Source organism: Sus scrofa, chromosome 2 (assembly GCF_054392235.1).
Source record: "Sus scrofa isolate SSC_HxYL_T2T_F1_AM1 chromosome 2, Sscrofa_HxYL_maternal_Yorkshire_Landrace_v2.0, whole genome shotgun sequence".
Lineage (NCBI taxonomy): Eukaryota > Metazoa > Chordata > Mammalia > Artiodactyla > Suidae > Sus > Sus scrofa.
In genome coordinates, this window is record NC_139384.1 from 130,785,232 (window position 1) to 130,807,445 (window position 22,214).

At 34.8% G+C, this 22,214-nt stretch overlaps 1 protein-coding gene across 24 annotated transcripts in view; it reads left to right on the plus strand.

Moving 5' to 3' along the window:
- The window catches only part of COMMD10 (COMM domain containing 10), a 236,814-nt gene that overhangs the window by 28,254 nt on the left and 186,346 nt on the right, over positions 1–22,214 (plus strand). For 22 of the 24 annotated variants that reach the window (XR_014836326.1, XR_014836334.1, XR_014836327.1 and 19 more), the window contains 1 exon segment: positions 7,254–7,364. Coding sequence is in view for 7 of the 24 variants with exons in the window: in XM_021079259.2 (XP_020934918.2) it covers positions 7,254–7,364 (111 nt within the window). In the remaining 17 variants the exon portion in view is untranslated. 24 annotated transcript variants of the gene reach the window in all.

Below are 22,214 nucleotides of genomic sequence, written 5' to 3' on the forward strand. Positions count from 1 at the left end.
CATTGAGTCTGTAAATTGCTTTGAGTAGTATGGACATTTTAATAATATTCTCCCAATCCATGAGCATGGAATATTTTTCCATTTTTCTTTGTATTTTCTTCAGTTTCTTTCATCAGTGTCTTATCATTTTCAGTGTACATGTTTTTCACCTCCTTGGTTAAATTTATTCGTAGGTATTTTATTCTTTTCGATGCAATTGTAAGTGGGAATTTTTTTAAACTTAATTTCTCTTTCTCATAGTTTGTTATTGGTGTATAGAAATGCAACATATTTTTTGAATGTTGATTTTGTATCCTGCACCTTGACTAAATTTGTTAATTAATTCTAATAGCTTTTTGGTGGTATCTTTAGGGTTGTGTTTTGGCTGCACCTTTGGCATGTGGAAGCTCTTGTGCCAAGGATCAAACCTGTGCCACAGCAACAGCCTGAGCTGCTGCAGTGACAGCACTATCTTTAACCCATTGTGCCACAAGGGAATTCCCTTAGGGTTTTCCATAAATCATATCGTGACATTTGCAAACAGTGACAGCTTTACTTTGTCCTATCTGCTTTGGATGCCTTTTATTTCTTTTTCTTGTCTAATTCATCTAACTAGGAAATAATTATGCAGTACTATGTTGAATAAAAGTGATGAGAATGGGAGTTCCTGTCGTGGCACGGTGGTTAACGAATCCGACTAGGAACCATGAGGCTGCAGGTTCGGTCCCTGGCCTTGCTCAGTGGGTTAAGGATCCGGCGTTGCCGTGAGCTGTGGTGTTGCAGACGCGGCTCAGATCCCGCTTTGCTGTGGCTCTGGTGTAGGCTGTTGGCTATAGCTCCAATTCGACCTCTATCCTGGGAACCTCCATATGCTACAGGAGCAGCCCTAGAAAAGGCAAAAGGACAAAAAAAATAAATAAATAAAAAAAAGTGGTGAGAATGGGCAACCTTGTCACGTTCCTTGTTTTAGAAGAAAAGCTTTCAGCTTTTACCATTGAGTATCATGGGCTTGTCTTATCTAGCCTTATGATTTCTTTATTATTTTGAGGTATATTCCCTCTGTACCCACTTTTTTGAGAGGTGCTTTTTTTTTTATCATAAATGGGTGGCAATTCTTTTTTTTTTTTCTGTCTTTTTAGTCTTTTTAGAGCTGCACCTGCAGCATGTGGAGATTCCCAGGCTGGGAGTCTTACTGGATCTACAGCTGCTGACCTACACCACAGCCACAGCAACACCAGATCCAAGCCGCGTCTGCAACCTGCACCACAGCTCACAGCAACACCAGTTCCTTAACCCACTGAGCGAGGCCAGGGATTGAACCCACAACCTCATGGTTCCTAGTCAGATTCGTTTCTGCTGTGCCAGGATGGGAACTCCGGGTGTTGAATTTTGTTAATGCTTTTTCTGCATCCTTTGAGGTGATCATAGTATTTTTATCTTTCATTTTGTTAATGTGATGTGTCACATTGGTTAGTTGTGAATGTTGAACTATCTTTGCATTCCTGAGATAGACTCCACTTGTTCATGCTGTGTGATCGTTTTATTGTATTGTTGAATTTGGCTTACTAATATTTTTTCAAAATTTTTTTTGCATCTATGTTTATCAGGGATATTGGCTTGTAATTTTTTTTTTTTTTTTTTTTTTGTAGTGTCTTTGTCTGGTTTTGGCATCAGGGTAACACTAGCCTTATAACATAAGTTTGGAAATGTTCTGGTTTTTGGAAGAGTTTGAACAGGATTAATAGTAATTCTTGAAATGTTTGGTGGAATTCACCAGTGAAGCCATCTGGTCCTGGAGTTTATAGGTTGGGAGGTTTTAGATTACTGATACAGACTCCTAACTAGTAATTGGTCTCTTCACATTTTTCATTTCCTCGTGATTCAGCCTTGGTAGGTTTTGTATTTCTAGGAATTTATCCTTTTCTTCTAGGTTGTCCCATTTGTTGGCACATAGTTGTGCATAGTAGTATCTTATGAAATTATGGTATCAGTTATAACTCTTTCATTTCTGATTTTATTTGAGTCCTTTCTCTTTTTTTCTTGCTGAATCTAGCAAAAGATTTGTCAATCTTACTTATTTTTCAAAACCCAGTTCTACATTTCATTGATCTTTTCTGTTGTGTTTTAGTCTATTTCATTTATTCTGCTCTTATCTTTCTTTTTTCTACCAACTTTGGGCTTTGTTTATTCTTCTTTTCCTACTTCCTTGAGATGTAACATTAGGTTGTTTTTTTGAGATCTTTCTTATTTCTTGATTAGGTGCTTATTGCAATGAGCTTCTCTTTTAGAACTGCTTTTACTGCATCCCATAATTTTTGGTATGTCCTATTTCCATTTTTATTTATCTCAAGATTTTTTTTTAAATTTATATTTTGATCTCTTCTTTGATCCATTGGTTGCTAACACTGTATTATTCTTCACCATCTATGTGCTTTTCTTCTATATAGAGTCCTCAGATATTTGGTGGCAGGTTTTTGTTTGTTTCTTGGCTTGCTTTTATTTTATTTTGTTGAAAGTTTATAGATGTTTGTGGAAAGATTTTTTTTTTTTTTAGATGCACATTCCTTGATACCAGAAGACTGTGTTTTTTTTTAAGTTGGGAATTTCTTATAATTACTTAGTAGATTGTATAGGAAGAGATCATTGAAGTCAAGAGAAGTAGTTAAGAAAATTGTAGAGCAAGTATTTAGCTAAGCCTTGAAAATAGGTAGGTTCATGTTCTTCTTTAATTAAATGTTTAATTTTTATATTTCATAAGACTAGAAGTATATTGTTTCCATAATAAGCCATGCATGTGAAATTTCTGCTTACGGTACTTGCTGTTTGTAACATAATGGTGGATTATAGCAACAGAAGTTAGATAGTATTTTCTACTTTAGCAGTTATGGTTCTACTTCTATGTGTTTTCATGATTTATTATAATAAATAATAATTGTTTCATGAATATCCACTCACATAGTTCCTAAAGCTCATTCAGTATTCCTGAATTTTATTTTCCTAACTGTACATAGCCTGACCTATTAATGGTTTGGTGGGTAACGAAATCAATTTGAAGAGTTTTAAAATGCTGTTTTAAAAGTGAAACATCATAGAGATCATATATCAGTGGTCTGAGTAAAAATTGTTTTGTGACACTTCAGTATATGTGTATCAGTTTGCAGCATAAAAAAGTATTTCTTACTATGTGATAAGATCCAATCAGTGGTTACTGTTTTAGAGAGCGGGAAGTTAAAATACAGTGATTAACTTCATGTTTTCTTTTTTGTTTTAAAAGAGTTAATTTATTTTGGCTAATTTTGCATGTGCTTGATTGTGGTTTACAAAGCAATTATGGCAATTTAAGGTTATGCTAAAGCTGTTACATGGAAATTAGAGGGAGAATGGAGTCATTCTATTTTGAGCTGACATCTTAGCATCACTGTCAGATAGTAAGCAATGTAAGTGAGATGCCCAAGAACTGTCATTTAAACAGTTTTGGCATGGATTGAAACACATCAGAAATATTAGAGGCTCGTTTTCCTTGTGTTTTATGTTATTTTGGTAACATTTTAAACCGAGGATGTTGATTAAGATATAAAGACCTTCAGATCGAAATTTGAATATGAAATATCAAAACAAATTATGTTAAAATGACTCCTGGTATTTTATTTTATTTTATTTTTTTCCTGTCTTTACGTGATTTTTTTTTTATTACTCAAATGAATTTATCACATCTGTGGTTGTATAATGATCATAACAATCCAATTTCACAGGATTTCCATCCCATAAAGCTCCTGGTATTTTAATGCACAGATGTCTGATATATATAAAATAATTTGCCTTTAAATGGAAATAAATGTAGTTTAGCTAACTTAAGTCAGAATTCTATCCTAGACTTTGTATCCTGTGTGATTAAAGTATTATATCTGTTTCTTACTTATAAGTCTGGGAGGGATAATTAAATAGTATACTCTAAGATTTTCACCTTGGCAAAGTGACTTTGTCATATTCATGTTTATGTCACCAGTGCCTATTAGAGAACCAGAAAATAATATAATATGTTTTAAGCAGTTTAAGGAATTCCTTCTTTTCTCAGCTTTTTTTTTTTTTCCTTTTCTTAGCTTTTATTTGTCTTTTAAGTCATTGGTGTTTTTCAAGTATACATTTTATGTTTCTCTATTTTTATTTTTCCATTGTTTCTTCATCATCAAATTTAGTTATAATTTTTTTGGCTAGAAGGTTATGTAAATGATGTGGTTGTTGCAGGATATCATATTTAGAGGCATATTATGTCCATTTTGATCTCTTGGTTAAGTTGTTGCTTGTTTTATTTACTGATTATTTTTTATTTTTTAACTAGGTAGCATCTTTGTGACTGTTCATTTCAAGTAATACTTTCTTCTTAAATTTTATAACTATTGGTGTTTTTTACTTGCATCACTTTTTGTAACTTTTGATTTTGAATTTGATGTAATTTCAAACTTAGAGAAAAGTGGCAATAATAACATAAGGAACCTCTTTTTTTTTTTTTTTACTTCTATTCACCAATTGTTTACATTTTACATATTTAATCTGTAAAATAGGGGTAATAAGAGTACCTATGTCAAATTAGTACTGGTTTTGTCTCCTAGTTTTGCTGTAAAGATTTTGTTAGTTTTGTTTTTCTTATAGCTGTAACTGTAAATTTTTTTTTTTTTTTTTTTTTTTTTTGTCTTTTTGCCTTTTCTAGGGCTGCTTCCCACAGCATGTGGAGGTTCCTAGGCTAGGGGTCTAATCAGAGCTGTAGCCGCCGGCCTACGCCAGAGCCACAGCAATGTGGGATCCAAGCTGTGCCTGCAACCTATACCACAGCTCATGGCAACGCCGGATCCTTAACCCACTGAACAAGGCCAGGGATTGAACCTGCAACCTCATGGTTCCTAGTCAGATTCATTAACCACTGAGCCATGACGGGAACTCCCCTAAAATATTTTTAATAATTCTAGTTATCCTTTCTATATTCCCTCTACATTTAAGGTTTCTGAATATTGATTGTGTGTGTGTGTGTGTGTGAAGGAGAGTTTTTGTATAAATGGTTTACAAAAGTTCCTGGACCAGGGATCTAACTGTAGCCATAGTAGTGACAATGCCAAGTCTGTAACCACTAGGCTCATTCACCAGGGATCTCCTGAATATTGATCATTTTGTTTGAAATTTTATGTGTGAGTGTGTATATGTGCATATACCTACGTGTGAGTTTAGCAGTTTTTTTCACTTTTGAAGTTACTCTTTCATATGGGCATGGAACAAATATTTTTAAATCACAGAATTCAATAGAAAAGGCTCTAGAATTTCATAAAGTCAACCTACAAATTTTTTTATTTATGCCGCTTTTAAGATTTGCTTTCCTTGTGAGTATTCTTTGATTCTTTTCAATTCAACAGATATAGAGTGCCTATTATATTTAAAAGATACTATGAAAAACAAGATACTATGGAAAAAATTAGGTAATCAGAATGTCTCATATTTATAAATGCTTTGCATTTTCCAAAACAATTTGAATATGCATTTTCTTATTTGATATTACCAATAACTCAAAAAAGTATGTAATTCAGATAGGTTGTTTTTTCCATTTTATATGTGGAAATTGAGATCTTGAAAGATTTTGACTTAACTAACAGGGTTACAAAGCTAGTGAGTGACAGTTTACGCATGAACAAAGAATAAACTTTAAATTCAGGATTCCTAATTCTCCCGTTCCACCTCTCTGCTGTGACTGAGCATACCTTAAATTTATGCAAAGGCCTGACCTTTGCATAAAGTGAGAGTCTGTTTTATTCACTTAATATTGATCTTTGTCATTGATCTTAAGTACTTATAAGATAGGGATAGGATTAGTTACATGAGATCAAAACAATGTCTTACAGGCGCACATGACTACCTAGAAGGTGTTTTTCAATTAAGGCGGTGATATGTATCAAAAGCTTGGATATATGAGAGTAGTTAAGACATGTTTTTCTTCCTGTTGTGTTGGAGGGTCTCTTGGATATAACTGTTGAAAATAGTGGTGGGCTGATTGCAGACTTTGTTGCTGTAATCAGTGTTACAGAATAGTACATTGTGGATCCTTGCCTGTACCATTAAATTGATTTTTTTACTTGTGGTAGTATGGGTTATGTCTCTGCAGCATCTTCCCCCTTTTACCCATAACCTCTAAAAGGTTCAGTGTCAGAAAGAACAGAACTGTATCTTTATTTTCTCATCACATCCCCTCTCTCGAATAGATAATACTTTCATTGCTCTCTTTCCAATTTGGCTTTGAGTCACTGCTGTGATTCTAGCTGTTGAACAGTCTTTCAAGTTAGCAATTAGTATTCCGCTTAAGTAAAAATTGTTGTGAAGCTGCCATTTTTAGCAGTGTAGCTAAGGTAGTTTTACTAAATCAGTTATTAGGGTCATATTGTCAGAAGTCTGTGACAATTACATGTCACTAAAGTTCTCTAAATGTTGATACTTTAGATTTACTGGAAGCTAAATCTAAATACTCATAGTTTTGAGGTTGGAGAAATCAATAATCTGTCATGTTCAATAAAGCCATGTTTATGCTGCTTATTATTTTAAAAGACAGCTTAAGCTGCTTTCATCTGTCTTTACTGTTTTTGCCTTCCTGATTAAAATTTACTGTTGTGTTAATTAATAAATTCAAAAGAAATGTTCTAATTAGTTTCTGTCATAACTGAGAGCCATAGTAAGTTAGAGTACTTTGGAAAGCATGATAACACCTGCTCACTAGTAGATATCAATTCTTTGTCTGGCTCTTTTCCAGTCTCACTAACTGTGTCTAAATGTGTGAACTTCTTACCATCTGGGCACTTCATTTTCCCTTTAAATTAAAAAAAAAAGAAAAGTTTTACCTGTGTTCTACTTAATGCAAAGAGTTTTGAAAGATAATAGGAGGTCACTAAAGTGCTTACGACCAATACATGCTATTTACTAGTTAAAATTTATAACCATCAACTTTAAAATATAGTGTTTTAAAATAGTAAATTACTATTTTAGTGTACTTCATTGCTTAGTCTCAGAGCTTTTATTTTAAGAACAAAGTGTATTTAAAACCAGGTTTACTGTTGAATTTGACAGGCATGGCCCAAGGCCAATGTAATGAGCCCAAAGGGAGAATGTGCAGAGCCCTGGAACTGACTTACCATAAAGTCCAGGCTATCCATGTTCATTCCTGCTGATTGGAGAGCTGCTTAAAGTTGACTGTTTTCTTCCTTCTGTACCATCTGATTGCAATCTGCACTTGTCTTTTATAGCTGGAGACGGTTGGATGGCAGCTTAACCTTCAGATGGCTCACTCTGCTCAAGCAAAACTGAAATCTCCTCAAGCTGTCTTACAGCTAGGAGTGAGCAATGAAGATTCAAAGGTAAAAAGGGGTATCCCATTGAAACGATGTATTTTGTTTACTAAGGTCTTGTACTTAATTGTTAGCAGGGTCTTTGCTCCCTGGATTGAAAATTTAAACATAATTCCATTAAAGGTAAACAAAGATTCACAAAATGACAGATGATTATTTGTAGTGAGTTTTGATGTCAGATTTCCATATCACTTTGTTACTTACCTGAAAAAATAGATTGTCTTACAAGGTGCCTTGTAAGAATATAACGTTGTTTTTAAAATTTTGCAATGAAAAAATTGGTAGTATCCATATAAATTATGAATTAATATTTTAGGTATTTGTGGATATTTCTGGGTGTTTTGTGTCTTAAGCTACACACATATGGTAGAGGGAATATTGTTGTCCAGGCAGTGTTTGAAATATGAGGATGACTTGAGTTGTGTTTGCACATGTATAGTATGTCTGTGCATGTGTTTAAATCTCAGCTCTTGTAAAATAGAATTTTGGATTCGTTTTGTACTGCATGGTGATTTCTTTAGTATTAATTTCAGAAAATTTGAACATGTTATCAAAGGTTAAAGAGTTGCTATGGAATAGTTTGCATTACTGTGGCACATAGAGAATGTGTATTTCAGATGTCACTGAACTGTTTTTATTTTATTTTTTTTACTGCAATAGAGTATCTTTAAGAGAGAAGGGGAGAATGACTCTTTTTTCCTTAAATAAATGAGACTTTGTCTCATTTTAAGACAAATAAAATAAATGTGAGAATGAGGTAGGAAAATCTTAAGAAGGAGAGATTACTGTGGCTATGTGTGATTGGAGAATAGTGAAAGAAATATTATTTATAATGGCATTGAAGGATGAGAATATTATTACTTCTTTTTAGCAGTTTTACAATTTCTATACAATTCTGTCTTCCATAAGAACTGGCATCAGCACATAGCCCAGGTTACATGTCTACAGAACTTTAGGCAATTGAGTTGGATTTTTTTTTTTTTTTTTTTTTGTCTTTTGTCTTTTTAGGGCCACACCCGCACATATGGAGGTTCCCAGGCGAGGGGTCTAATTGGAGCTGTTGCCCCTGGCCTATGCCAGAGCCAGAGCAACGCCAGATCAAAGCCATGTCTTCAACCTACACCACAGATCATGGCAATGCCAGATCCTTAACCCACTGAGCGAGGCCAGGGATCGAACCTGCAACCTCATGGTTCCTAGTCGGATTCATTTCTGCTCTGCCACAGTGGGAACTCCGAGTTGGATCTTAATGTACATAATTTAGTAATTTATTACAGTGTATCACAAGAATCATTCTGTTTCATACATTCTCACTGGAAAATTACATAAACTTAACATAAGTGTTGAATTGACCGACATATTACATATGCTCTGCAATTTAGTAGCAGTCTAACCTTAGGCAAGTTACTTAATGAATATCAGTTTCTTCATCTGTAAAATAGGAATAATCTTACTCACAGGGCTTTTATGAAGATTAAATACTCATTGTTTGTAAAGTACTTAATGCTCTGTAAATGCTAGCTGCTACCATTGTCATCATCATCATCAATAAAAAAAACTGGGGGGCTAAAGAGTTTGAATAACTCTTTCTTAAACTAAAACTGTCACTAATTTTAACTTTTTTTGCATTCTTTTTTCCTTTTCTTTTCTTTTCTTTTCTTTCTTTTTTTTTTTTTTTTTTTTTTTTTTTTTGTATTTTGCCATTTCTAGGGCTGCTCCCATGGCATATGGAGGTTCCCAGGCTAGGGGTCCAATTGGAGCTGTAGCCGCCAGCCTATGCCACACCACAGCAACACTGGATCCGAGCCGCATCTGCAATCCACACTATAGCTCACGACAACGCCGGATCCTTAACCCACTGAGTGAGGCCAGGGATCGAACCCACAACCTCATGGTTCCTAGTTGGATTCGTTAACCACTGAGCCACAACGGGAACTCCCTCTCTTTTATTTCTTGATTGTATTTTTCATATGTCCTTTTCCAGGGAAAGGACAACCTGGAAAGTCCTTTTTTTTTTTCCCTCCTTTGAACCAGAGAAGGCATTCCTTTAGATTTTGGATAATAATCTGGGACTCACTTGTATGGACTTGGACTGTTCCATGAGGGAAAACACACACCTGCATACACAACAATACATACGTATGTTCTCCAAATAAACCTTCACTTCCATATTTCTCATGATTATCACATGTTAAGTCTGAGTAGGTAAATGCAGTTTTTAGGGGAAGGACACTATTTTCACCCTCTGTTGAATATACTTTAAGCATCTTAACTTTGGCAGTGCTTGACTCTGGGATGCATAAGTCCTTCCAACTTCTTTCTTATGTCTTTAAAACATATCTTTGTGTCAGTTATATTTCTAGGCAATAGGAATGAATGAGTAATGCTTCAGAGTAAAAGAGTCATATTTTTAATTCATATTATTCAGAAAATCTATACAGATGTGAGATGTAACTCATTTGAGATTGAGGCTTAAATACATTTGTATTTTTTTGTTTGTTCGTGTTTTAAAATTTTAAATGAATATTTGGTTACTTTGTGACTTGCAGAGCTGGTAAACCATATTCATTCCCAGACACTTGGGAAGAAGAGCAGCAGCACATAAATATAAGGGTATTTTTGTTTTATAAGCAGATTTAAGTGAACCTCTTTCTCTGTATTGCCCATCTCCCCTGTGGCATTTTTGGGGATCTGGACCCTATTTCTTCTGTCTTAAACAGTAGACATATAATGGAATGTACAACCATGGTCAACCTAGCAGAAACACGCCATCTATAAGTGACATGTAAAGGAAGTTAGCTACCATATCTTTGTTCCCCTCAGTGAACTGCTGCTGGAGAGCTTGGCTTTTTTGGCATGTTTTTATGATCTAGTATTCTCTTCTTTATATTCTTGTTACTTCAGATTCCTTGATGTTAATTTTTACATAACTCCTGATATTAAGGACCACACTGCTCTTCCCCCAAACATTTACTCTGTTCTGAAACAAGAATTCGGGAATCACTAGACAGGTTAGAATATTAGATAAAAGGAACATGGGTACGGAACATTTTTGTAATTGTTTTTGACCACGCCCATGGCATGCAGAAATTTCCTGGCTAGGGATCGAACCCCTGCCACAGCATTAACATGAGCCATGGCAGTGCCAGCACTGGATACTTAACCACTAGGCCATGAGGGAAGTCCTGGAGCATGTTTTAAAAACCAAATTTGTTAAAGGAAGGGAGAACTTTTATTAAAAGGAAGATTTAAAAGTTAAACTGGTTAGTTTATGGTGCAGAGTATCATAAAGTACAAATTTGTCATACTTAAGAAATTGGCCTTTTTTTTGAACAGGAAATAGTTTAAAATTATTTTAAATGTGTATTTTACAACGTAGTTATCCTGCAAGTACACATATATTAAGATAATTCTGAGAGGATTAGAATCAGTGCAAATTGCAAGAGTCATTTTGATAGTATTTATTTTGAGCTGCTGGACTTACTGTAATTCACTGGAGGGTCATTTCTAAGAATCTCTTTCTTTTCATTCTCTTCCAACATACACATGAAAAGCATAGCCTGCAGTGAAGTTTTAATTGCTATCGCAGTAGATAACATTGTTGTACTAGCCTCCTTTCTCTTAGAACATTTCTGTCTCAAGGCTTTCCTGTTTTGCTGCTAATTTTATCATGAAAACTGGATGATTCTAGCTTTTCCTACAGAATTTTTATAGATAGTCTAGTTGTTTTCAGTTAATTTTCTTAGATTGTCTACTCTACTGCATTTAGCAAAGTAAGATTATTTTTCTTCTCTGCAGATACCTCCAAACAAGTTTTCTGAGGTTTTTTTAAAAAAATTTATTTCATTAGGGGGCAGTAGAGCTCTTTGCGTACATTGTTATTTGAAGAAACATTCAAAATTATTTGTGAAGTCAGTAGTTGTGGGAAATGCTAAGTGTTTACAGTTCTAATCGGTATATAACAATAGAGTGGTTTTGTTTACATCAACAAAATTAATGTCTATTAATCAGATATGTACAGAACAAATAAATGAAATCATCATACTTTGAGTGCTAATTTGTATATGATTGTTTGCCAAAATGAAATTTATTAAAAAGCCTTCTACACTGTTGACTTTTTTGTTACATTCTGTCACTTATATTGCTTTTTTTTTTTTTGCCTTTTTGCCTTTTCTAGGGCCACTTCCACGGCATATGGAGATTCCCAGGCTAGGGGTCTAATCCGAGCTGTAGCCACCATCCTACACCAGAGCCACAGCAACGCAGGATCCGAGCCACGTCTGCAACCTACACCACAGCTCACGGCAACGCCGGATCCTTAACCCACTGAGCAAGGCCAGGGATCGAACCCTCAACCTCATGGTTCCTAGTTGGATTCTTTAACCACTGTGCCATGACGGGAACTCCACGTTAGTTTCTTTATGACATAAGAGAATACAATAATCCCAGAGAGCGTTGAATGGTTCTGTTGGGTTAGAGCATAACTATTCCAGACAAGGTGTAGACAATTGAAATTTCTTTTTTTTTCTTTCTTTTTTTTTTTTTTGTCTTTTGTCTTTTTGTTGTTGTTGCTATTTCTTGGGCCGCTCCCGCGGCATATGGAGATTCCCAGGCTAGGGGTCGAATGGGAGCTGTAGCCACCGGCCTACGCTAGAGCCACAGCCACGCGGGATCCGAGCCACGTCTGCGACCTACACCACAGCTCACGGCAACGCCGGATCGTTAACTCACTGAGCAAGGGCAGGGACCGAACCCGCAACCTCATGGTTCCTAGTCGGATTCGTTAACCACTGCGCCACGACAGGAACTCCTGAAATTTCTGAGAATAGTAATTTTATATGTAATACATATTGGTAATTTCAGATGGCATCAACCTTTAACTTTGAATATCCTAAAAAATACTAGAATTCTTGGATTTTGCTATTAATTATGCATTTTTCTCAGGAAATTTGCTGTTCAAGAAATATTTCGTTAATACACTGATTCTAAATTCTTTTGTGCATCTTTTAAGAAAGAATCCTTGTGTTTCTCTTTTTTTTCTTTTGAAGCAAGTAGAATAAAATCACCTTGACTCAAGAGAAATTTCTAAATACTTATCTAAATGGTCAGCTGGATTATAGAAGATACTATATAGGTGGGTTATTAAGATCTTGAGTGAATTTAAGACTTTTAATACCAGTGTTTAAAATTAGAGATCTTCGTTCCTTATTTTCAACATGTGGCAAATTCTGTTTAGATTGAAAAAAAAGGGGGGAAGACCTTTTTTTTTTAGTGCTTATGCTATGTAGACAAAGTACTACCTCCTTTAATATTTAAAATATCTCTTCTAGGTATGAATTTTTATTACCCATATTTCATAAATAGATGGAAAAGTGGAAACATGCAGCAGTTAATTTATTTTCCTAGGTTATTCCTAACTAGTAAACAGAATTTGAAGTCAGACAATTTTTTTTCTGAGTCCTATGTGCTGTATTCATTGCTAGGATACTGTATCATTTTGCTTATTTAATAATTTAGCAGTTATGCTATAATATGTGTGTATGTTTCAAGGTATTGAGGAGTTCCCGTCATGGCCCAGTAGTTAACGAATCCGACTAGGAACCATGAGGTTGCGGGTTCAGTCCCTGGCCTTGCTCAGTGGGTTAAGGATCCTGTGTTGCCGTGAGCTGTGGTGTAGGTCGCAGACGCGGCTCGGATCCTGCATTGCTGTGGCTCTGGTGTAGGCTGGTGGCTACAGCTCGGATTAGACCCCTAGCCTGGGAATCTCCATATGCCGCGGGAGTGGTCCAAGAAATAGCAAAAAGACAAAAAAAAAAAAAAAAAAAAAAAAGGTATTGAAAGCTTTTCTAAGGTGCAGTTGTTATTTTATTATTGTGTTCATAAAATTTTAGTTATATGGATTCTAAATTTCATTTTCCTTTACTTTATGTTTGATTAGGTTGGAACAGTTTTACACTTAAGTCATTGAGAGACACTAATATATTCTTTTATGTAGTAAGTGAAGTTGTATGTTTTGATGTTATCTCAGTTCAATAGAGGCTGTGTTTATTAACAAACCATGTTTAAGGACTGTGTGACATCATTGATGATGATGTGTTATGAACAAAGAAAAAGGGTTTATGATTAAAAAGAAAACACATCCTTTATGAGATTTTTCAGAAAAGGAAAAATACATCTGCTGCTCAATTTTTGAACTCTTTGTATTAGAAATTTAAAGTACTTTGATCTCCTTAAAGGTAATGTTTGTATTGACTGATTTTGAGGGACCTTCACATTTTTCTGAGCATCTTTGATCAGCAGGTCTGAATTTTACAATTGTATTTTTATTAATCTAATCTATACAGTGACTATATTTCAGCATATTCTCTTGATAATTTAATTTTTTTTGTTAAAATAGCTTTGCATGTATTTATAATGGGCATTTTGGAAAATAGAGGAAGAAAGCCAGTTAAAACCAAGTATAATTCCAATAACTACAGCATTGTTATGTTTTACTGTATGACCTTCCAGTTGTTTTTTCCTACACATCTCTTATAAGTGATTTTTTTTTAAAATAGTGATGTTTGTATTTGGTTTAGGAAGATAAATTGAAGTTTCATTATTACTGTTCAATACTATATGTGGTAAAAGAAGATAATCCCATTCATCAGTCAGAACTTTTTTCCTTTTTTGATAATTAGCATTTATTCCTTTTTCTATGGCATGCCTATCTTATGATCTGAAAAGACATTCTGTAAGGTCTTGGGCTTTTTACTCACTAATTTTGATAAGAAATTTACAAAGTGAGGTTTGTCTGTGAATAAGTCTATGTCAAGATATTAAGATAGTTTCATTTGTGTCATTTGGGATGGTTTTATTCAGAGTTCAGAAAAATTTTAAGACAGATTGTTAGTTTTACTTTTGAGATGAAATAATTGATGAATATTGCTTGTCTTAAAGGTTTTTGGGGTTCTTTTTTTAATTACCTTAGTTATATATGTTTATTATGAAAATTATAGAGATATGGAAAGAAAAACTCAGATTTACCACCACTATGCAGTCTCTTTTGTTTTAGTGTTTATTCAGTTTATACTTTGTTTTGAAAGTCTTTGATTTTATATTCTAGTTTTTTCACTTAACTCTATAACATCTTTTCCATATTACTCATCAGGAATACATTTTAAATGACTGACTGCATTATATTTTGCTATGTGTATTTTACTATGATTTCCTACCAGTTCTTCTATTGTCAAATAATGAATTTGTTTCCAACATTTTCCTATTATGTTGTAATAAAACATCTTTGTGTATATATACAGAGTAGGTGTTCAGTAAACATATTGAATTGTGAATGAATGAATGAATGAATGAAGCTTCCTGGGAATTTACGGTTATCCCTCAGGAGAATAATTACTGGGTATAAAGGTGTAAATCAAAACAGGGTTTTACTATAGTTTAATAATTGGCCATTTTATAATCATTTTAGGAATACACACTCAAAGGTTGCATTCAGAGGATTTAAGAGCTTCTGGAGAAAGTTGTAACATTACTATCTCAAAAATAGGTTCTTTGATAACTAATTACTTTGGATCATTTTAGGATACCAGTGAAAAGCCAGGTATTTTTGTAATATTATAGGGCCCTCTCATTTATAATTTCTTTATTCTATTAGTGCACAAATTAAACAAGTGTTTGTCATGTCTGTTTTATTTTATTATAGGACATGTAGAAGCAACCTTATAAAATATTCTAGGAATTAAAGAAAATAGAAACAGCCCATATTTGTTAGGTAATTCCCCATATATTTTGACAAAAAGCCTAGTTCTTTGGAATCAAGCTTATTTATTTAAATATTCCTGAGGCTTTGTGGCTCTAGTTTTCTGATTCTTAATCTTGTTTTGTACCCTTTTTCATTGTGATCCAAATTCTCAATGATATTATCCTTTAAGGTGTCATGTTTTCTAAATGAGAGCAATACAAAATGTCTTTCCTCAATTGTTTTTTTTTTTAGTTTCATGATAAGTATGACTTGGAAAGATCTTAGGTATTCAAGTATATTGAAGTGTTCAAATCATATGTGTATAGCTCTTTGATGTCACAAAATGAACCCTTTTGTACGTGTGTGTGTGTGTGTGTGTAAGCCTTTTCCTAGAATTTAGGCTACCTAATGGAAAGTGTGTATTTATCCATAAGACTTGGTAAGCTAGCAAAATTACTGTTTTAGACACTGTTTACCTTTGATGAGTAAAAACAAAATGTTAATACACAGAGTGTGGTGGAAGGTAGTATTCATGTGGAGAAAATGATGAAAATGACTTGGAGGAGAAAATCCTTTTTAAAAATACTCCATTCGTGCATTTCAAAATTTAAATCCGTTAAAAAATAGTTTACTCATGCATTTACTAATTTAAAACCATCTTTTTATTAAAATTCTTTTCAAAAATTTCATGAAATTCCAAAATAGGGAAACAATGTCACCTTTCCCTGTCTTTCCTAGCTTCTGAACCTGTTTATTTTTTGAAATCCAGAGGCAATTGATAGTTGCAGAATTCCTCAAACATAATAGAATGTGTTTAAAAGTACCTTTAAATTTTGTTTAGTGTATTTTTACGGATTATTAATGATAATAACGTAAATGAATGGTTTAAATATTTTGAAATAAAAGATATCTGAACAGATGAGATAAGTTAATAAGCAATAACTTTGAAAATAGCTCAAATTCAAGAAACATTTATTAAGCATTTATTATGCATGATGTACTAGGCAGCGTATTCATGATATAGTCAGCTTTTATTTTCTATCAGGGAGCTTATGGTTTAAAAAGGAATACATATCTTAAGCCAGTAAATATAAATTTAGTGATTATTACAAAAGAGGGAATGCATGGAACTGTGAAAACTGCCAGCAAGGAGTTGGAGCCTGAAACAGGCAAAGAGAGTTTCAGTTGGAGGAAAGAACACATGAAAAATGATAGAGGGTTATCTTTTGAGCCTGTTGAATATGAGGTAGCTGATATATCCAGGTGGAGATTGTTTAGATGATGAGGCTGGCGGGTCGGGTGGGGAGAACTATAGGCCGGAAATTGAGATTTGGAAATCATTGAGGTTTAGATTATAATTTCAGTTATGAGATGTATGAGATTAGTCACTCTAGGGAAAGAGTATAGAACTTTAGGAACTCCCAAATTTAAAAGGCAGGGAGGCCTGGAGGAACTTATCATAGTGATTGGGAAGGAGCAGCCAGTGACCCGAAGAAGAGAGCATTTCTTAGAGGGCGAATTATGTCACATGCTGTAAGAGGTAAGAGGGAAAAAAAGGTCATAGTTTAACCCTCACAGCTGTGAGTTAGGTGCTATTATTTCTCCCAGTTTATAGATCAGGAAACCTAGTCTCAGTGGTTAAATATCTTTTTAAATTAAGGTATAGTTGAATTACAATGTTGTGCCAGTTTCTGTTGTACAGCATCAGTGAGATATAGGCAAGCTTTGAGTTCACAATAGCCTGAACTTATTATAATCACTATATAAGGGTAAAAAAAATGAATTTAGTGCCATGGAGGTTCTTGGTGATCACTTTTTGGGTCAGGAGAAGATGTTTCAAGAGGAAAGTTGAGGCAAGAGGAGAATAGACATATGACTGTTGGATTTGGTTATTACATGGACTTCTTTGATAACCTTGACAGTTATAATCTCCATTACGATTGAGAGGAAAAAGAAACCTCATTGGAGTAAATTGAGGAAGGAAAATGAGATAAAGTGAAAGCAACCATGTAGGTAACTCTTTCAAGAAACAGAGAAATAGTTTTGTCAATGTGGGGGAATGTGGATCCAGTGACTAGATGAGATTTGCATGCCGATGCCACATCCACTGGGGGAGAAATTGATGTTGCAGGTCAGAGGGATATCAGTTCCTTGAGAAAGTGAGAAGACATGAGACCCAAAGTAGCACAAGTGGAAGGGCTGGACTTTGATGAGAATGGGAGAATATTATTTTTTGTAACAACAAAAGAGTATAGATGAGGTAGGTAGTTTTGGTGGTGGAAAAGCAAGTTGTGCCGATTGCTTCTAATGTCTGAATGCAGTCATTAGGAGGAGTGGGTAGGTCTAGGACATTTGAGAACAGAGGAGAAAATCTGAAATAGTTATTTTGAATATTGGGCAAATGAACATGATGTCACTGAACAGTGCTTATTGTCCATTTGAGATTTATGACCATGAATTTGAAATGAGATCTGTTGAAAGGATGTATAGTTTTCCTCATCCATTTTTAGTTGCTCTGGTACAGATGTAAAGTAGGTAGGTAATTGGGTTTAATCAGGGTTTCATCTTTACTAGGTGTATTAGGTGAAGGGGAAACAGACGAAGAATTGACTCTATATACAAGGGAGTGATTTTAGTGATGAACAGCAGATTCTAAATCCGGTCAGGTGGAAAGTGAGGATTTGGTGTGTGTTGGGGAGGGGTGATGGAGAGTGAGAAACTGACACGACACAACTGGAATCCTAGTTTTAGCCTTCATAGAGTAGTTTGTGGTACAGAGGAACCGCAGACACTTCAGTTCCAGGATTAACTCAGCAATATTTTATTTGACTTTTCAGACCCCTTGGCTTTATCGGATGTATAGCATATCCTTTAAGACAGAGAATGAATAAAAGTGAAACCTGATATCTGATCTTGCTGAACTATTACACTTGCATCAACTTGGAAACTTCACAAATATGTGAAAGTTTGTTCCATACACTAGGAGTTCTTAATGTGTGGCCAGTGGCTACTTCTTGACCTGCTACTTCTTTGGTTGATAATATACCCAGCAATTAAAACGTGAACTTTTTTTTTTTTTCTTTTTTTCTTTTTAGGGCCACGCCTATGGCATATGGAAGTTCCCAGACTAGGGGTTGAATCAGAGCTGCAGCTGCCGGCCTGCATCACAGCCACAGCAATGCAGGATCCGAACCACATCTGCGACCTACACTATACTTCATGGCAATGCCAGATCCTCAACCCACTGAGCAAGGCCATGGATCAAACCCACATCTTCATGGATACTAGTCAGGTTTGTAACCCCCTGAGCCAAAACAAGAACTCTCAGCTCCTCAAATTTCACATCTCCTGAACACTTCCTTGGAAATGTGGCCATCCCAAGAGGCCCATAGATTGATAGTTTGGTTTGGCTAATTTCTTGTTAGTATTTAGCACTAACTCAGCTTCTTCAGTTCTGTGTTTTCATTCTGGATCTGGATAATATGTTTGAGGGTCTGAAGGTATCTGTTCAGGTAGTGCACAGAGAATAGTTAGTTTCAGTCACCATGTCATTTAATAGAGAACGATATCCATAGGCAATGGGAACACATCATATCTAGGGCCAAAGATGAACAAAAGAGTAGAAATGGGGTTTGTGGACACTTGTCTTACCATTTATACAACCTCTTGCTGCTAGCAAAAACAAGAGACAGAATTAATACAGCTTTTCAAACCATGGTAGTGTGCTTGTTTCAGAGAAGTTTTGATTCTCATGTCTAATTAATGGAGTAATAGATCATACACTGTTTTTAAAATACCATATTTTAAGGTTTTAAAAATTCCTTTGTTGGTATTAAGTGGAGTTTATGTAAAATTTGCTTATGCTCAATAACTGTTGTTATAACATTGGTAAAACTCTCTATATTGTTATTGCTGTGGTTAATCAAAACATATAACTGACAAATTACATATAATGGGTAAAGAAGAAATGTAATAATAAGTGAATGTGTAGAAAGAACTTATTTATAAATTTCATTTTTAGGGAAATTTAGTTTTGTCTATTTTATTCTTTTGTATTTTTCTAAATTTACACAAGTAATTTACATTGTATAAAAATCGTTAAATATAAAAAAAATAAAATTCACCTATAATCCTACTTAAAGATAATAATTTTGAATGATATATTTAATTCATATACAGCTTCCCTAATCTGTCCATTATGTACTAGTTCTTTTTCCTCCATAGAGTATTGCATTATAAACATCTTTCATTGTCAGTGGTTGAACTTTTACTTAGCAACATTGTTTTAAAAGGCTGCAGAGTATTTTTTTGGTAAATATGGTTTATGTTTTAGTAATCCTTTGGCAATATATTTGCTTGAAAGCTATGTTTAAACCACTTGATAGATACTAATATGTTGTCTGGAGTCAAGAAAGTAGATCTCAGAAGTGCTGTCCATGTGTTAGAGAAAATTCTAGTAACTGCTAGAGTATCGAATGTTTACTGCAGGGTAAACTGTCTTTTCCAGAGATAATTATGTTTCAAAGTAGAGTTTGGAATGTCTTCTAAAATTGGGTATGGTTATTAACTGATGAAGTTCTCAAATGAAGAGAATTTGCTCTTTCCCTTCCGCTCTTCTTCCTTCCCTTTCCCTCTTCTTTTTTATAATCTAGCAAAAATGCAGTTTCTTTCAAAGTTAGTCCATTTTATCTCAAGGCATTTCAACCTATCCCCTCTTAAAGAGGCAATTTTATCCAAACTTAAAATATAGCCATTTCCTTACTAAGGGCAATATAATAACCCCAGAAATAACCCCTTTGTACTCCTCGAGAGTAAAACAAATAGAATTATTCATATACAAATTTATTTATGCAATGAGCAAAGGCTGATGGAATTTTGCAGCAAAAAGAGATCTTAGATTGATTTGGCTATGGGTTCTTTTTCTTTTGCTGGTCCCCTTGGCTTTTTTTTTTTTTTTTTTTTTTAATTTATTTATTTTTGGTATTTCCCCCAACACACTTTTTTTTTCCCTACTGTACAGCATGGGGACTCAGTTACACATATATGTATACATAATTTTTTCTCCCATTGTCATGCTGCGTTGTAAGTATCTAGACATAGTTCTCAGTACTACACAGCAGGATCTCATTGTTAATCCATTCCAATAGCAGTAGTTTGCATCTGTTAACCCCAAGCTCCCAATCCCTCCCACTCCTTTCCCCTCCCCCCCACAATAACAAGTCTATTCTCCAAGTCCATGATTTTCTTTTCTGTGGAAAGGTTCATTTGTGCTGTTTATTAGATATCAGATTTGAGTGATATCATATGGTATTTGTCTTTCTCTTTCTGACATTTCACTGAGGATGAGAATCTCTAGTTCCATCCATGTTGCTGCAAATGGCATTATGTCATTTTTTTTATGGCTGAGTAGTATTCCATTGTGTATATATAGCACATCTTCCTAATCCAGTTGTTCGTTAATGGATATTTCGGTTGTTTCCATGTCTTGGCTATTGTGAATAGAGCTGCAATGAACATGCAGGTGCATGTGTCTTTTTCAAGGAAAGTTTTGTGCGGATATATGCCCAAGAGTGGGATTGCTGGGACATATGGTAGTTCTATGTGTAGATTTCTAAGGTACCTCTATACTGTTCTCCATAGTGGCTGTACCAGCTTACATTCCCACCAACAGTGCAGGAGGGTTCCCTTTTCTCCACAGCCCCTCCAGCACTTGTTATTTGTCGATTTATTAATGATGGCCATTCTGACTGGTGTGAGGTGGTATCTCATGGTAGTTTTGATTTGCATTTCTCTTATAATCAGCGATGTTGAGCATTTTTTCATGTGTTTGTTGGCCATCTGTATATCTTCCTTGGAGAACAGTCTATTCAGGTCTTTTGCCCATTTTTCCATTGGATTGTTGGCTTTTTTTGGTGTTGAGTTGTATAAGTTGCTTGTATATTCTAGAGATTAAGCCCTTGTCAGTTGTATCGTTTGAAACTATTTTCTTCCATTCTGTAAGTTGTCTTTTTGTTTTCTTTTGGGTTTCCTTTGCTGTGCAAAAGCTTTTCAGTTTGATTAGGTCCCATTGGTTTATTTTTGCTCTTATTTCTGTTGCTTTGGGAGATTGACCTCAGAAAACATTCATGAGGTTGATGTCAGAGAGTATTTTGCCTATGTTCTCCTCTAGGAGTTTGATGGTGTCTTGTCTTATATTTAAGTCTTTCAGCCATTTTGAGTTTATTTTCGTGCATGGTGTGAGGGTGTGTTCTAGTTTCATTGATTTGCATGCAGCTGTTCATGTTTCCCAGCAATTCTTGCTGAAAAGACTCTCTTTTTTCCATGTTCTTGCCTCCTTTGTCAAAGATCAATTGACCATAGACTCAGGGTTTATTTCCGGATTCTCTATTCTGTTCCATTGGTCTGTATGTCTATTTTAGTACCAATACCACACCGTCTTGATGACTGTGGCTTTGTAATATTGCTTGAGGTCTGGAAGAGTTATGCCTCCTGCTTGGTTTTTGTTCCTCAGGATTGCTTTGGCAATTCTGGATCTTTTGTGGTTCTACATAAATTTTTGGATTGTTGGAACTTGTTCTGTAAAAAAGGTCGTGGGTGATTTGCTAGGGATTGCATTGAATCTGTAGATTGCTTTGGGTAGTATGGCCATTTTTACAATATTAATTTTTCCAATCCACAAGCATGGAATATCATTCCATTTCTTTACATCTTCTTTAATCTCCTTGATTAATGTTTTATAGTTCTCGGCATATAAGTCCTTTATCTCCTTGGTCAGGTGTGTTCCCAGGCATTTGATTTTTTGGGGTGCAATTTTAAAAGGTATTGTATTTCTGTATTCCTTTTCTAATATTTCATTGTTCGTATAAGAAATGCGGCTGATTTCTGAATGTTAATCTTATATCCTTCCACTTTGCTGAATTTGTTGATCAGTTCAAGTAGTTTTTGTGTTGAGTCCTTAGGGTTTTCTATGTATAGTATAATGTTTTCTGTGTACAGTCACAGTTTTATCTCTTCTCTTCCTATTCGGATGCCTTTTATTTCTTTTGTTTGTCTGATTGCTGTGGCTAGTGCTTCTAATACTATGTTGAATAGCAGTGGTGAGAGTGGGCATCCCTATCTTG